Source organism: Sphaerodactylus townsendi, linkage group LG01 (genome assembly GCF_021028975.2).
Source record: "Sphaerodactylus townsendi isolate TG3544 linkage group LG01, MPM_Stown_v2.3, whole genome shotgun sequence".
Classification (NCBI taxonomy): Eukaryota; Metazoa; Chordata; class Lepidosauria; order Squamata; family Sphaerodactylidae; genus Sphaerodactylus; species Sphaerodactylus townsendi.
Window position 1 is genome coordinate 182,704,635 of NC_059425.1, and position 17,380 is coordinate 182,722,014.

At 46.4% G+C, this 17,380-nt stretch overlaps 1 protein-coding gene across 2 annotated transcripts in view; it reads right to left on the reverse strand.

Annotated features, from left to right (window-relative positions):
• The window catches only part of ESF1 (ESF1 nucleolar pre-rRNA processing protein homolog), a 97,167-nt gene that overhangs the window by 48,099 nt on the left and 31,688 nt on the right, over window positions 1–17,380 (reverse strand). For both annotated transcript variants that reach the window (XM_048501294.1, XM_048501284.1), the window contains exons 6-8: window positions 12,741–12,893; window positions 9,137–9,251; window positions 7,316–7,454 (exon numbers count right to left, since the gene is read on the reverse strand). In XM_048501294.1, coding sequence (XP_048357251.1) covers window positions 7,316–7,454; window positions 9,137–9,251; window positions 12,741–12,893 — 407 coding nt within the window. The remainder of the gene's footprint in view (window positions 1–7,315; window positions 7,455–9,136; window positions 9,252–12,740; window positions 12,894–17,380) is intronic.

Below are 17,380 nucleotides of genomic sequence, written 5' to 3' on the forward strand. Positions count from 1 at the left end.
GAGGGTGGCCAAGTTTTGAACGGGTCAGATTTTGTTGCAGTCAAGAAGTTAGTTTGTTAATTTTAAAAGTTACGTCAGAAGAATATGTTAGAAGAATAGACATTCGAATGGCAGAGGCAACCTGGATGATTATCAGAAATGTAACAAGTGAACTGTCTAATGTCCCAGTCAGAGCAAATGCTAGCAACTTTATATGGTTTACTACAGCAAGACCCAAGCTGCTTGAAAGTGCAAAGTGATGCACATAGGGGCAAAAAATCCAAACTTCACATACACGCTGCAGGGGTCAGTGCTATCAGTCACAGACCAGGAAAGGGATTTGGGCGTCTTAGTTGATAGTTCCATGGGAATGTCAACTCAATGCATGGCAGCTGTGAAAAAGGCAAACTCTATGCTGGGGATAATTAGGAAAGGAATTGATAATAAAACTGCAAGGATTGTCATGCCCTTATATAGAAGCAGTGGTGCGACCGCAGACTTGGGAGTAACTGTGTTCAGTTCTAGTGCATACCACATCTCAAAAAAAAAAGGATATCGAAGAGATAGAAAAAGTGCAGAGAAGGGCAACGAGGATGATTGAAGGATTGGAGCACCTTCCTTATGAGGAGAGGCTGCAAGATTTGGGACTCTTTAGTTTGGAGAGGAGACGTCCGGGGGGGGGGGGGGGGGTATGGTTGAAGTCTATAAAATTATGCATGGGGTAGAAAATGTTGACAGAGAGAAATTTTTCTCTCTTTCTCACAATACTAGAACCAGGGGGCATTCATTGAAAATGCTGGGGGGAAGAATCAGGACTAATAATAGGAAACATTTCTTCACACAACACATAATTGGTGTTTGGAATATGCTGCCACAGGAGGTGGTGATGGCCACTAACCTGGATAGCTTTAAAAGGGGGCTTGGACAGATTTATGGAGGAGAAGTCGATCTATGGCTACCAATCTTGATCCTCCTTGATCTCTGATTGCAAATGCCTTAGCAGACCAGGTGCTCAGGAGCAGGAGCAGCAGAAGGCCATTGCTTTCACATCCTGCACTTGAGCTCCCAAAGACACCTGGTGGGCCATTGCGAGTAGCAGAGTGCTGGACTAGATGGACTCTGGTCTAATCCAGCAGGCTAGTTCTTATGTTCTTATGAAAGAGTCAAAGATTGTTTCAACATTGTGATTTTATTCCCAAATAATTATAAAGAATTTAGAAAATTATTTAGCCATAATCTGGTGAATTTTAATCAGTTCTATGCCTTCAATGGGGAAAAGTTAAAGATGGGGTAAGATTCAGTGTTAGGATTCAAATAATTTAACAACCAGTTCCAAAAGGACTCAGTGGTGGGTTTACACCAGTTCTCTGAACTAGACAAAAAATTAGCTACCGGTTCTACCGAATAGGTGCGAATGGACTGAATCCCACCACTGGTAAGATTCCTACCGAAATCAATGGGATGACTTGGGATAGATGATTCACCATGGGTGGGATCCAGTCAACCAGCTTATTTTGAATGACAACATCTTTTATAGCGTTTCTATTGTTATACTTTTGTTTTTGCTTTTTGTATTCAAAATTAAAATGATAACCCGATGACGCACCACATGCCAAAAGAGCTGAGGATGGTCCTGCATCCTTTTTGGGAGCTGCTGAGAAAGTACAGCGAGATGGAAATTGATGGTGACCTTGCTACTGTTTGATTGCAATGTTCGATAAGAAACTCATTGCGTTAAAAGTGGGGGCAGTTACCCTGACCAGCAGCACAGAAGTTGCCCAAGGGATGGGTGTTTTGGGACTCTCCCTTAGTTATCATAGATCCTTGTATCCTTCCAGAACAGTGTTTCCCAACCTTTTTGAGGTCAGGGTACCCTTGACCTCACGCTTCATATCTCACGGTACCCCTGCCATCCCCCCCCTCCTCTCCCAATGCCCCTGCTTGCACCACCCCCCACCTTCCCCTCCCAGGGTGAAGGGAAGAACTGGGGGGGGAGGAAGTGGCTGCTGACCTTGTGGCAGGCCCTGCCCCGAGCCAGCTCCATGCCCTTGCTGGCGCCGGCAGGAGACACCACAAAAGGGGGGGGGTAGCATTGCCACGGTACCCCTGGGACATGCTCACGGTACCCCAGGGCACCACGGAACCCTGGTTGAAAATCACTGTTCCAGAAGCTAGATTTGAGTCCTGTCGCACCTTAGAGACCAACAAGATTGTTTGCATACGAGCTTTTGAGAATTAAATCTCGTTTTTTGTGAATGAGCATTGTGTACGTCAGTGATTCTCTTCCCAGCGTACACTTTGTTAATGAGATGTACCCCCATCATTTCCTTCCTACCTCCAACTGCTTCAAAGGATAGCAGGTAAGACTGAAAACAGTACTGCAGATTCACAGTGCAGTTTGTTTCGGCCCGGTTATGCATTCATCGTTGTAAAAGCTCATTTTGAGAATAATTTTCTTCTTTCACCTGGCAACCACACCAACAATTCAAGCCTATAAAATATATTCCAAATGCTGCAGCGTTTGGGACTCTTTGATCTGAGATTGCAAATGCCTTAACAGTCCAGGTGATCGGGAGCAACAGCCGCAGAAGGCCATTGCGTTCACATCCTGCATGTGAGCTCCCAAAGGCACCTGGTGGACCACTGCGAATAGCAGAGAGCTGGACTAGATGGACTCTGGTCTGATCCAGCTGGTTTCTTCTTATGTTCTTATTCCAAATATAAACGGTTACATGCTCACTTTAGCTGTCAAGGTCTATGCTCCACATCATGTGGGGTTCTACAACTGCACATCTTGAGTTCAGTTTCTAAGGGAAAGAAATATTTTCCACCGAGAACGACGAAGACAAAAAAACCAAACCCAGCTACAAACTGCAGCAATCAAGTTCTCCCGGTGAGCTAATTCGAACCATGTACAAAAAGCTAATTTGAACGGCCCTGTTCCCACCATCAAGGCTGAGGTGATCCTACTTCAACAGCTGCAGTTTTAAAACCCAACAGCAGCCTGTCAAAGAATTGAAATCTGCTTTAAAACTTCTTTAGAGTTTAACATTTGCAGTGAGGGGCTACGGCTTGGCGCAGGGGTCTGCAACCTGCAGCACTCCAGATGTTCATGGACTACAAATCCCATCAGCTCAATGGGCCATGCTGGCAGGGGCTGATGGGAATTGTAGTCCACGAACATCTGGAGAGCTGCAGGTTGCAGACCCCTGGCTTAGCGGATCAGTCTCTTGCTTCACATGCAGAAGGTCCCAGATTCAGCCCCTGGCATCTCCAGTTAAAAAGGACTAAGCAGGACGTGGTATGAAAGACCTCCTTCCAAGACCCTGGAGAGCGGCTGCCAGTCAAACAATATCGATCTTGAAAAAATGGACACTTCAGAGATGGTTAGAATATATCTGGGAACAAGTGACACTTGATATTTTCGACATATTATCCGAAAATAAGACGTGGCAAGATAAACAGAATGAAATTTTGAAGAGATATGGATAATATACGTGGACTGGATGAAAGAAGCTCGAGTCGATGAAGAAATATGGGAGAAGAGGCTACAGAGAATGAACTTACTGTTGTTTGTGTGACAAAACTATGAAGAAGAAGTAATGGGGGGAGGGAGGAAAGGGGGGGAAAGTATCGTTTGAAAATGTATGAAGAAGGAAAATACTATAAACTGTAAAATTCAAATGATACAATTAAAAAATTTTTAAAAACCCAAACAATATCGATCTTGCTGGACTGATGATTTGATTTAGCATGAAGCAATTCATGTGTGTGGATGTGTGTTCAAAACATACGATCATGGAGAAGGTAAACCTAGAAAAAGAGCAGCCCCCCCCCCCCCCCGCCGTTTTCAGCACCTGTGAAATTATGTACGGTTTGGGGAACTGAGACAGCCCCTTTGATTAATTTGTTCAAACCTGTTCATGTATTGGATTCCTCATTCCAATACAGGAAGAGAACAGTTTGTACTCTGAAGTTTTAAGCTAAATGTACAGGCCGAAGTGTCAAACGGGGACAATTATATTTCAAACCACTTTTTAAAAAATCCCAGTTGGGAGTCACGAATGAAATTAGGAAAGGCTGTTTCAAGAATTAAATTGAAAACAAACTCCATTCCTCAGCACCAAGAAGGGGTACTCTTTCCACAATGATTCTGCTACGTATATTCTCCAAGCCAGAAGTATTATTTACAGTATGATCAGCTCTACCTTGAAGAGCTGAATTAGCCAAACTTTTCAGACCTGGCTTTGTAAAAACAGGATTCTATCCATCATTCGTGACTAAGGTAGCACAAACTTTAAAAATGTGCGGGGTCTCTCACTAAAACAACTGTCTGGACGCGAGCCCCAGTGCGGCGCCCGGACTTGTTCCGGTGCCGCGCTAGACTGCGGCCCCGTCCGTGGCCAGAGAGGGGATGACGCGCTGCTGGGCCGATCTGCCGCCTCCCCACCCCGATGGGACGCCGCCGCCCCGACACGGCGATTCACCGGCACCCGGACCGGACGCCATGTCGATACGTCGACCTACCGATCCTTCAGACGGGCGATCAGCCAATCCGCCGCCACAAACGAACCAGGCCGAGGGACTGCGGGGGTGGGGCTCTGAGCCCGGCCGGGCTCGCCCAGTCTCAGCTGAGCCTGGTCAGGGGGGACGGCAGCTGGGACGAGGCAGGGAGATGAGGGGAGGAAGGGTATATAAAGGGGTGGGAAAGGAAGCTCAGGGGCGTTGTCTGAGGGAAGAGGGCGGAGGAGAGAGCTGTGTGAAGGCAGGGAAAGAGGAGGGTGTAGCCCAGGAGGGCAGGGACTGGGAGAGTCTTGTATCCCAGCGGTGCTGGGGGACTCCTGTTGGGACCCGACCCTGTGAAGGTGCAACAAGGGAGGGAGAGTGGGGAGCCCAGTAGGCGGGCTAACCCTCGCTCCGTGAGGCAACGGGGTGGGGGAAAAGGTGCAGGAAGGGTGTCAGGGTATGCCTAGAGCTGAGGCACCCTGTGGGCGAGGTTATTTAAGATCTCGGCTGGGGAGGACAATCCCCAGGTAAAGGGAGGAGGGACGGCACACTCGCCCCAGGGGGACAGGCGGTCAGGGGAGGCGCCACAACTACATTCACAAAGTATTTACAGAAAAAGAAGAAACAATTTTCCTGCTTCCATACAGCCAAAGCACACAGAGACGGTGAGAGAGGACCATTACCAATTTTGGTTATGGTGGATAGGACAACGCAACACCAAATGCAAAATCTGAAGGAAGCCAAGAAGCAGCTCCCTTGAAACGTATCGTGAAGCACAGCAATTTCATGCTTAAATCAGGGAAACTGATGTTCAAATAATGAAAATCTCCACTGTCATTTTTTTTCTTCGGGGGTGGAGGGGTGGGTTTCAAATTCTCATCCCTACTCCAAAAATATGACAGCGTACACAATAAATTGGTGTAGAATACTGAATACTGCCTGCTGAGAGTTCAGCTGCCAATCCACCAGACAGTATCGGACAAACTTCTATTAACCAGTCACAATCCTTGTCTCTAGTACAGAAATTATAAAAAGATGTTCCTTTCTGTCACAGTTCTGTAGTAACCAGAGGTGGGATCCAGCAGGTTCTCACAGGTTCCCGAGAGTAGGTCACTAATTATTTGTGTGTGCCGAGAGGGGGTTACTATTTGGTGATTTTGCCACGTGATTTTTGCCTTAGTTACACCCCTCCTCTCAGCAGTAGGCCGCAGAACTTGAAGCAGTCTAGCAGGAGGTGCACTGGCGTGAGTGGCAGCCTGCGCCTGCGTGCATTCGTTTCCCGCCCAAGGATCGGCGCAGCGGCTGCATCCTTGCCGCAGCCCCGCCCCCGGAATGCCTGGCCACGCCCCCATCGTGCCCCGCCCAGCCCCATTGGCGCTACGCCACAGTTTGAATCCCACCACCATGGGAACCTGTTACTACAATTTTTGGATCCCACCACTGGTAGTGACCACTACTGACATACAGACTTACAAGCCAGGCATGGAAACACAGAGCTGGAAGGTATCTCCGTGATCATCTACTCCAAACTTCTACACAAGGAGGAAACATTCACAGTTACCTCCTTTCCTACTCTTCCAGTGATCTCTGCTCCATGCCCAGAGGAAGGCAAAAAACGTCCAGGAACCACAGCCAATTTGGCCTGGAGGAAAATTCCTTCCGGACCCCAGAGTGGCGGTCGGCATTACATTGGGCAGGTAAGAAAGGGCCACGAGAGCCAAGCGCTGACTTGTCCAGGTGGAGATTTTCTGAGAGTGGGGGTGAAGGGGCACGGGGAGAAGAGAAAGCAATCATGTCAACCCGTGACGTGCTGCTTAGAGAGAACTCTGGGGCACTTTGAATGTTAGCATGTTCAGAAAAAGTCGTTTTCTTCGAACGATCAGTGAGTGGACACGCATTATGGCACAGAAAGACGGGCAGCCCCATCGGGGGGGGGATCCACCTGTGGAACAGGCGTGCCCCTGCACCGACGGGAATGGCCACTCTGCCAGCAGGAGGGGCCAATGCGTTGGCAGAGGAGGTAGTTGGCTGGGCGGACGGGTGACGTGGCTCTGCAGCATCCGACCCGGAAGCAGCATCCATCACCCAGGCCTAAGAGGGCAAAACACTGCGTTGGCCTGGCTAGGGGCGTTCCAAGGGCAGGCTGGGGGTCTGCGCCAACTATAGTCGGCCCCCAGACCCTGTTCGGCCTGCTTGAACTGCCAGATTTGCCGGTTGAGATATGCCACGATTTTTGTGGCACATCTCTATTCTGTGCTACAGGGGAGTGTAAAGTGAGTTCTTTTTATTTACTGTTCAAGTGTTCTGTGCCACGGGAAAGCCTTTTGGAGCGAGGGGGGGTGGGGAGCAGCGCTGAAGCTGCACCGCCCTTGCCTGCCCGACAGCTCTGGATGGAGCTATTGGTCCCTTAACCAAGGCCTCTGTTTTATAGCTTTTATTGATTGATTGATTGATTATATTTATATACCGCCCTCCCCCGGAGGGCTCAGGGCGGTGAACAACAAAACATTGATAGAGCACAATAAAACCAGAGACTAAATATTAGTTAAATATTAGTTAATTTGGCTCTATATAAAATAAACCCCATCAGCTCGTGTGGTTTGCTAAACTGGACTGCAATTCCATTTAGCAAGCGATCAGGGAATATTTTTTTTAAAAAAACCCCAAAACGTTTCATTATTAAAAGAATGACTGATATTTCAGTTTTACCTTTGGGCAGGGCGGGGGGGTGGAGGAGATAACAGACAAAAGCAAAGAAATAGTCTGCAAACCCTGGTGCTGCCTTGCTTTTCACTTCTGAGCTACACAAAACATAGAAAGTGAGCGGTACCTGGCTGTTCTTCCTCCTCTTCCTCACTTGATGAAGCCAAGTAAGCTTGGAAGTCCATGTCCAGAAGTTCATCTTTCTTGAAATTTCTGCTTAGGGACGCCACCCGTTCATGATCTGTCTCATCCCATGTGATGTCTATCTTCAGGGAGGGCAAAAAGGAACCCTGTGAGATCTGGCACTCTCAATAGGCTTTTGAAAATCGCATACAATTAAAGCTGTGTGCACTCTAAAAGCTAATATTCAACAATGCATTAGGCATGAAAGTAAACAGGCATTAGACTAAATAGTGGTAGTCCGCTAGGTACAGTTATGAGTGGAAGTTTGGAATCACACTAGCCCAATAAATGCACTGCGCACTTTACATTGAGGCTTGTGTATTAGTGGGATAGGTCTTTTTGCACTCTAAAAAGCTCACACACACACAAATGTTCTGATCCTGGGACACTGATTCAAACTTAACACGCAGAATTGGAACTCACAGCCACCAGACTAGAACTCACAGTGCACACAGCCTTGAAGCACCCTAAGGGGCAGAGTTTGGCAAAGGCCAGGTAGCTAGTAGGGCTGTTTCTCTCCCTTGCTTCGATGGGGGTGCTGCTGCAGCCCTTTACTTGACAAAAGGTCGGTAAGTGGACAAACAGTTGCCTATTCTTTCCCTTTGCTAGAGTTTAAGGATTTATGGTTTGCAGAGTAAACAGTTTGAAACATGCTCTTCCGCAACCCTGCCCAACACATGCATAACATTTAATTTGTATTTGTTTATTTACTTCCTTTATCACTGCTGTTCTGCCCAACGGGGCCCCCCGAACAGGTGACATCATTCTCCTGTCTTCAATTTCGTCGTCACAACAACCCTGTGAGGTCGGTTAGGCGGGAGTGTATGGTTGACCCAAGATCACCCAAGGAGCTTCCACATCAGAGTGGGGATTCCAACGTGGGTCTCCCACATCCTAGTCTGATACTCTAACCACAGATGTCAAACTCGTGGCCCTCCAGATGTTATGGACTACAGTTCCCATCATCCCATGCCAGCACCATGCTGGCAGGGGATGATGGGAACTGTGGTCCATAACATCTGGAGGGCCGTGAGTTTGACACCTATGCAACCACTTCCCCATGTTGGTTATACGATCCAAATGGGTTCAGGACACACATTTCTGTTAGTCGTTAGCTGTCTGCTATCATTCTAGCAATTAAAGATCATCTTTTCTTTCTGATTTATACTTCTCCTCCAGTTTATCATATTCCCAAGATCGAAAAACCAAAACGTGGAACAAACTATTTGTGACAAAACAGACAAGTGCTTTCAACAGCAGAAACCCCCTTCGCCGACGGACGTACTTAAATTCTCTGGGGAAAACAGCTGTATCCATAAACAGCGAGAACGCCAATTTCAGAATGTGTTCCATATCAAGCTGCTTTTTTAAAAAAATTATTTTGTTTCCGAGCACAGAAACATCTTGTCCGCAAGACGTGCCTAACGTCCAAATGCTTTTGGAGTTCCGTACAACTTCGGCACGCAGATTATAAAGGAACCAAGGCAATAACAGAAAAAAGGGGGTTATGTTTATTTTGAAGTCTTGCGATTGTCAATCAGCACTGTCAACTGCATCTTGGCATCCACATAATGACAAGATGTGTCCACTGGAATTTGTGGCACAAGTCCCCGGGGATCGTAATGGTTTAGAACCGTTTTTTGACAGCTCCAATAACCCTTCTGTCTCCAGCGCAATCACAGTTGTATTTACATAATCTACAAATTAAGACCATGCAAAGCCAAACAACTTCTGAGGAATTGGAAAAAAAACATTGTTAAGGTACCTTTGATGTCGCTACAGCAGCAGATGTGAAGAACTTCGGTTTATACGGTGCTCCGTCCACTTCTGACGCCATATCCTTTGGCTCGTCGTCAAATGTCACATCATCTGGAATAAATCTTGAAAGGCAAAAGAAAATGAAGTGTTATTCAAATTGCACAGAGCAAGGCTTCAAAGGAGGAAAACAGTAATAGGTCCCGGTTTCTTTCCCATTAATGCAGTACATATTAGCTGAGAAATAAACAGACTTGTTCTTTGGGCTAAGTAAGGGAGGGGAGGCTGATCTTTTGTTGGCCACTGGAAATGTCTGACCACCTCCAGAGTAGCTCCATGAAAAATGGTCAAGGTCCATTTTCTGATTACTGATACTGACAAGAAGAGGACAGACTATGTGATAACATCTTGGAAGAAGAAGTCCTGATCTCAGCCTTCTCTTTGTAGGCATGAAATTGCAATACTCTGTTCCTCAGAAAGATGGTAGTTCTGTCAGTTGAGGGGCAGTGGCTGAGAAAATCGTATGCTTCTGCATTAGAATATAGTCCCAAACAAATATGAGAATTATCATTAACTTTTACACACTGCCTTTGTCAAAGGCACTATTTTGTGCATTATTGAACATTATTATTATTATTATTATTATTATTATTATTATTATTATTATTATTATTATTATTATTGTTGTTGTTGTTGTTGTTGTTGTTGTTGTTGTTGTTGTTGTTGTTTATTCGATTTGATAAACCGCCCTACCCCCAAAGGGCTCAGTACATGGTACTTTGATACAAAAGAATTTATGCCAACATGTATTTTTCACTTTCAAACGGACAGGGGGAGCAGGACTAGGTAGGCACTAGGACCCAGGCGGAGGATTCGACAACAAAGAAGCATGCTTTGTTCTGTGGCGGAGGAACATACAACCCTACTATCACCTTTCTGTGGAACAGAGTAGAGTTCACTCCCTGGCACTGCCAGGAGGGCTGCAGGAGGAGAGAGAGAGAAGTTCCAAACTCCACACTCCTGATGGTGTTCTGGATCCAACCTAGGATCGAACGACAACACTGAATCCACACCTGGCAGACCCAATTATCATTCTGCTTTTGGCAGATGGTGAGGGCATTCTAGAAACACAAGAAAACCCTGGCCTGATCAGACCAGTGGTCCATCCAGTCCAGCATCCTGTCTCACACAGTGGCCAACCAGTTCATTTGGAGGTCCAACGACAGGGCATAGAGCTAAGGCCTTCCCTTCATGTTGACTCTTGGCAGTGGGATTCAGAGGTTTACTGTCTCTGAATGTGGTGGTTCCCTTTAGACACCATGGATAGAAGTCACTACATCCAGTGGTGGGATCCAAAAATTTTAGTAACAGGTTCCCATGGCGGTGGGATTCAAACTGTGGCGTAGCGCCAATGGGGCTGGGCAAGGCACGACGGGGGCGTGGCCAGGCATTCCAGGGGCAGGGCATTCCTGGGCGGGGCTGTGTCAAGGATGCAGCCGCTGCGCTGGTCCTTGGGCGGGAAACAAATGCACGCAGGCACAGGCTGCCACACACGCCGGAGCACCTCCTGCTAGACTGCTTCAAGTTCTGCGCGCTACTGCTGAGAGGAGAGGCGTAACTAAGGCAAAAATCACGTGGCAAAATCACCAAATAGTAACCCCCTCTCGGCACACACAAATAATTAGTAACCTACTCTTGGAAACCTGTGAGAACCTGCTGGATCCCACCTCTGACTACATCTACTCTACCCAGACCTTCCTATAATTGATCGGTGGTGATTGTTGGATGTAGCAATGTCTAACGTGCCAAGGAACTGAGATGAAGACCCAGAAGGTGGTCAAGTGGTCAGCTGGAGAGGGCTGCAAAGTTAGCAACCCCTGCATCCTTTTGTGTCGTCTCTTGTCCGTCCTTAGACCGATACTCTCAGTTCTAATATCCTGCTTCTTCTTGGAGGTGAGCAGCAGAGATTCTTCCTAGTTAGCATAGTAGCATGCTATTGCCAGACCTCGGGACTGAAAACAATGGAAACTGTAGATTTGTTCTAAAGCCTTTATTTCAGAGTGTAGGTAACATCGTCAAAAGAGGAATCTGGCGATTCCCGCTCAAACCCACCAACTATATCCCATTGCCCCCTCCCACCAAGCCAAACGGCTCCAGAGCCCTTCGGGGGATAGGGCGGTATATAAGATCAATCAATCAATCAATCAATCAATCAATCAATCAATCAATCAATCAATCAATCAATCAATCAATCAATCAATACTATCCCCACTACAAACTACAAAGCATTTACTACAAAGCACTGCGAGCATGGGAACAGTTCACACCTTCCTGTGATAGGATCTGTGTCCGGGATGTCCTGGGGTGGCGAGGGGAGGACACCGGACCTTCACCCAGTATCAAGGAGTGGTAAACTGCCTCCCCCTGCTCGGCCTGCCATCCGTCGCTGACAGGCTCAGCCTTGACAGCTACCTTTTCCTCTTCCCTATCCTAAATTAGTTCTTAACAAACATTTACCTTTTACCTCTTTAATCAGTGTGTTGGCTACTTCTCCGTGCAGTAAACTCCAACACTGATAACTTTAAAATATGGCATATCTGGGACTTTTAGGTCCCTTCCTCACATGCAGAATGATGCATTTTCAATCCGCTTTCACAACTGTTTGCAAGTGGATTTTGCTATTCCACACAGCTGCAAAGTGCATGGAAAGTGCATTATTCTGCATGTGCGAAAGGGGCCTTAGGGATCGTGTCAAAACAGTATTAAAAGAATACCCTGGGGTGGCAACTTCTGAATCATGGAAGTTTCATGGCTAGAATCAGTGGTGGGATTCAGCAGGTTCACACCACTTCAGCAGAACCGGTCGTTAAAATGCCTCTTGTAAACAACCGCTTGTGAAATGATTTAAATCCCACCACCGGAACCGGTTGTTAAACAATTTGAATCCCACCGCTGGCTAGAATCCTCTAAAACTGAACGTATACTGTTAACCCTTCATACACCCTGCTCATCCCACCGCCAATCAAATAACCAATGAGCGCTAGGCTGATGCACGTATCTAGACAAAGTGTGAAGTTCAACGTTTGCATCTCCATGCTGCTTTTTGGAGTTATTCCTGGTTTTTTTGCAGGCAGTTCTCCCACACAAGTTTCTAGGGCGGTGTCAAATTTGCGGCACTCCAGATCTTATGGACTACAATTCCCATCAGCCCCTGCCAGCATGGTCAATTGGCCATGCTGGCAGGGGCCGATGGGAATTGTAGTCCATAACATCTGGAGTGCCAAAGGTTCGCCACCACGGTTCTAGGGTATTCTGAATTTATCTCCAAGTTCTCTGAAGGCACTGGAAGATTTTCACGCTGACAGAGATTTGAAGCACTTCTCAGCATCAGCTTGAAAAAGATGCTTAAATGGAATAATTTGAAACTAAGGCCCCTTCCGCACACGCAAAATAATGCGTTTTCAAACCACTTTCACAATTGTTTGCAAGTGGATGTTGCCATTCCGCACAGCTACAAAGAGCACTGAAAGCAGTTTGAAAGCGCATTATTCTGCGTGTGCGGAATGAGCCAATGCTTCTCAAAAGAAATTACGCAAGCAGTCAATTCACTATACCTCAGGTCCACAAAAGAACAGCTGCTTTCAAATTCCAGCCCATCGCATTCTTCGTAAATCTTATTGGCCGTGTCTGGAGAGTCGCATTCCACAACAGCGTAGAAATATTTCAGCCGCTTGAACTGGTAGTCTCTTAGTTTCTCCTTGAAAATGCTGCCAAAAAAACGGAGACGGTGAAGTCAGGATTACAAAACTAAGGAGCTGCAAAGGAATATGGCCAGACCTGGAGGGCCAAGGCTAGCCCAATCTTGTCAGATCTTGGAAGACAGAGTCAGCCCTGTTTTGGATGGGAGACCACCAAGGAAGGCCAGGGTCACTATACAAACACAGTCAATGGCAAACCACCTCTGAATGTCTCCTGCCTAGAAAACCTTACAGGGTCGCCGTAGGTCAGCCGTGACTTCACAGCACTTTTCACTCACACCATGCCAAGCAACGCATTGCGATCAAATTTCTTTGTTATACACACATTGGGAAGGATCACATGAGAGTATGTGTCAACTCATGAATTTCTTTCCCGGATTCAATGCCATGTGAACAAATCCTATGACCAAAGAAGAAGAAAAGCTTGAATTTATACCCCACCTTTCCCTCCTGTAAGGAGACTCAAGGTAGCTCACAAGCTCCTTTCCCTCCCCACAACAGATGCCTTGTGAGGCCTCCAAAGAAGGAGAGCCCATCACCTCCCAATGATAATATTAGGAGAGCCCATCACCTCCCAATGATAATATTAGGAGAGCCCATCGCCTCCCAATGATAATATTAGGAGAGCCCATCACCTCCCAATGATAGTATTAGGAGAGCCCATCGCCTCCCAATGATAATATTAAGAGAGCCCATCGCCTCCCAATGATAATATTAGGAGAGCTCATCGCCTCCCAATGATAATATTAGGAGAGCCCATCGCCTCCCAATGATAATATTAGGAGAGCCCATCGCCTCCCAATGATAATATTAGGAGAGCCCATCGCCTCCCAATGATAATATTAGGAGAGCCCATCACCTCCCAATGATGATGACGTTTACGTGAGTCAACTTAGCTGAAGGAATGTCCTACAGAAGGACCATGTATATATTTTAGTACCAGTGTTTATAACGGTGAGCAATAATGGGCAAATTGTGTATGCTTATTTTGTATGTTTATTTTATGCCAATAAAGGATTGTTACTACCTCCCAATGATGATATTAGGAGAGCCTATCACCTCCCAATGATGATATTAGGAGAGCCCATCACCTCCCAATGTTGATATTAGGAGAGCCCATCACCTCCTAACGATAATATTAGGAGAGCCCATCACCTCCCAGTGATAATATTAGCAGCTTGACGTTTTCAGCTCAACATTAGGAAAAACTTCCCGAAGAGAAGTTCCTCAGTGGAACCAGCTTCCACTGAGGAACTGCTCTTTCGGGAAGTTTTTCCTAACGTTTAGCTGAAAATGGGAAGCTGCTAACATTATCATCAAGTCTGCACTGTCTACATAGATTGGCAGCAGCACTCCAGGTTCTCAAGTCGAGGTCCGACACATCATCTACTGCCAATTTCTTTTTCACTATTACTGAATTTATTAAAATTTTAAAAAAATACAGTCCATTTACTTCCTGATTCACTACAAATGAAAGAAACCAACGTAACAGATCTCAAAAACTTACATAATTCATTATCATCTTCTTTGATGCGAGGTAGGTATTCCCACCTCTTAATATTTCCTTTTTTTTAGTCGCCTTAATACTTCTACCACAGTTACTGTCTTCATAGCAACTTAAGTGTTCCTCTCGCGGTATAGTCAATTTACTCCCTTTTCCCCCCTATCATCTATCTTCTAATTTAGGTGTTCCTCTTATTCCACTACTTTGCAGAATAAATCGTTACTGAAAACAAACTCAGTATGGCACAAATCAAATCCATATAAATTAACATTAACTCATAATTATATTTAAATTCAAATCAAATCAAATTCTTTATTGCAGTCAAAGACCAGCACGTAATAATACAAACTGAGGAGTGCACTTATACACAGTCGGTGACTGTTTACTAAAAGGTCAACTCGCGAAAAAGCAAGTAGTAGGTAAAATACATTTGATTATGACAAAAGATTAAAAAGTTAATATAGCTACACTTGTAAAGTGCCTGTGCAGTCTTGCTAAAACCTATAGTGACATTACTAGAAAACTCCGGCCTCCGACCATATCTTCTAAGGATCACAATTTATTCAGTCTTTCCCTCCCTAAACTATTCAGCCGGCAGATATCTCTTATTGTGTTTGCAGATTAAAGAACAAAAACGGGCTGTTGCCCGTGTAATTTTCTGGTCCCTACCTGTCAATATGTAGGCCAGTACATCTTTGTAGTTTAGGCCTATTAGACCTGTCATGGCTGGGCTGAGGATTTCCTTTCGGGGCTTTTCAAAAGTGGGACATCTAAATAACATGTGTTCTTATGTATCTATTTAGCCTAGAGGGCAGGGGCAGAGCCTCTTTTCATAAGGGATTTTCTTGTATTTCCCCTCTAACAGTGAGGAGGGAAGAGAATTACATCTGGCCAATGAGAAAGCTCTTCTTGTGTTACGGTTTTCAAGGAAAAACAGATATGGTGCTTGCCATCTTAGATATTTAAATTCAAGAATCATAGAGTTATTTCAATTTATCTACTGCCAATTTCTTTAACTGGAGAAGCTGGAGAGTGAACCGGGATCTTCTACCTGCGAAGCACTGCATGCCTAACCACTGAACCATGCTATTCCAGAAGTCTCCTAATGCTCAGAAATGGCTTTCCAGGGCATACGGGTGGCGCGACAGCAAAGAAAGCAGGGAAGCCCTGTTCCACGCACAAAACTCTGCTTCCAGATGTTAGGATCCAGTCCTCACAATACTGGCTGGAGTTTGGGAGTCCCTCCTGGCGCCGGCTCATTTACCAGACTGTAGAATGCTATGGGGCACCTGCCTTGTGCAGGGGGACACCTCTCCCCACCCCAGTTTTACTACCCAGGCCAGAACGTAGCACAGACACTTCAGTAAGAAGTAGTGATGAGTTCTTCCACATTCCCCCTTAAGAGCCGCTTGGCAGGAAGTAGACCACAGCACAGGTGGCTGCGCTGAGAACTTCCCCCCAGTGAGATGAAAAGACTCTCTGGGCAAACATCACGCCACACTCAGTTTCTGTCAGGGATGCGCCAAGTTCACTGAGATGTATTCCTAGCCTCTGAAGCTGTTACAAAATATATTGCCAGGGATTATAGCCGAGAGGCGTTCCTAACACAATGCAATCGCGCCAAGATATACGTAACCAGCCTGCTACGTGTTAATGGAGGCATTCTTTCCTTGATCTTCTTTTATGTTAACAGAGGCATTCTTTCCTCGATCTTCTTTTATGGCACAGTAGATACCCCCGTTTCCCCAAATATAAGACATCCCCTGAAAATAAGACGTAGTAGAGGTTTTGCTGAAGTGCGAAATATAAGGCATCCCCCCAAAGTAAGATGTAGCAAAGTGTTTGTTTGGAAGCATGCCCGACGAACAGAACACAGAGAAATAAGACATCCCCTGAAAATAAGACATAGCGCGTCTTTGGGAGCAAAAATTAATATACGACACTGTCTTATTTTCGGGGAAACACGGGAACTAGGCTTCTCCTGGCATTTTTGGTCCCATGGGAAACGGGATGTTTCCATTGTCCTGTGGGGGGGTGGAGCCAGGTGGCTCTATCTCTATCTATCGCCGATCTTGGGGTGCCGGGGCTCTGGAATAATTCTTTCTCACGTTTCTTGGGGAAATGGGAGGGGGGATCCACTTCTGAATAAAGGGGATAGCAAAAGCCAGATTCAGCAGAACTGGCTTTTCCAAGTTGGTTGCGTTGCTGCCTAACAATAAACGCTGCCGATTAACAACACAGAGTCCGTTTATCGCTTCAAGGTTCGGGACCCGACAATCTCACCAAATCGCCCGAGATGCAGAAGAGGCTAAGCAAAGTACGAAAAGAAGAGCTGAAGCCAGCAAGCGTTTTCCCTCTTCAAATGTTCAAGGCGAAACAGCTCTCACATTTCCAGACCGCTCAGTCACCCAGTGCTGGAGGAAAGCGCCACCTAGAGTTAAATGTGTGCTGCAAAACAACTGGTCGTCCCAAACGCAGGCATCTTCCACACTGGGGATGTGATTTTGTGGTTCCCCATTCTGCTGCAGTGGCAGATTAATGGCAGCATAAACAGGGATTCCACGTGGCAAGTCCCCAGTTTTTCTACTAGAGATCCCCTTGATGTAGAGATCCCCATACCTGGGCCACAAAAGCTCAGGAAATCTTTTTTAAAGCATCAGGATAGCATTATACTGATATACCATACTATATAGTGCAGTGATGGCGAACCTTTTAGAGACCGAGTGCCAGGGGCGGAGCGAGGGCAAACTGCACCTGGGGCACGTGTGCGCCCTGTGCCACTTTCACGACCCCGCTCTGCCCCCAAAACACCCTCTCCACTCCCCCATAGGGACACGCGCCCAGTACGTCGTGCACCCCTCGCCCCCTTGGCACTATGCCACTGCCAAGTGCCCAAACAGGGGCGACAGCTCGCGTGCCCACAAATAGGGCTCTGAGTGCCACCTCTGGCACCTGTGCCATAGGTTCGCTACCACTGATATAGTGGAACCTC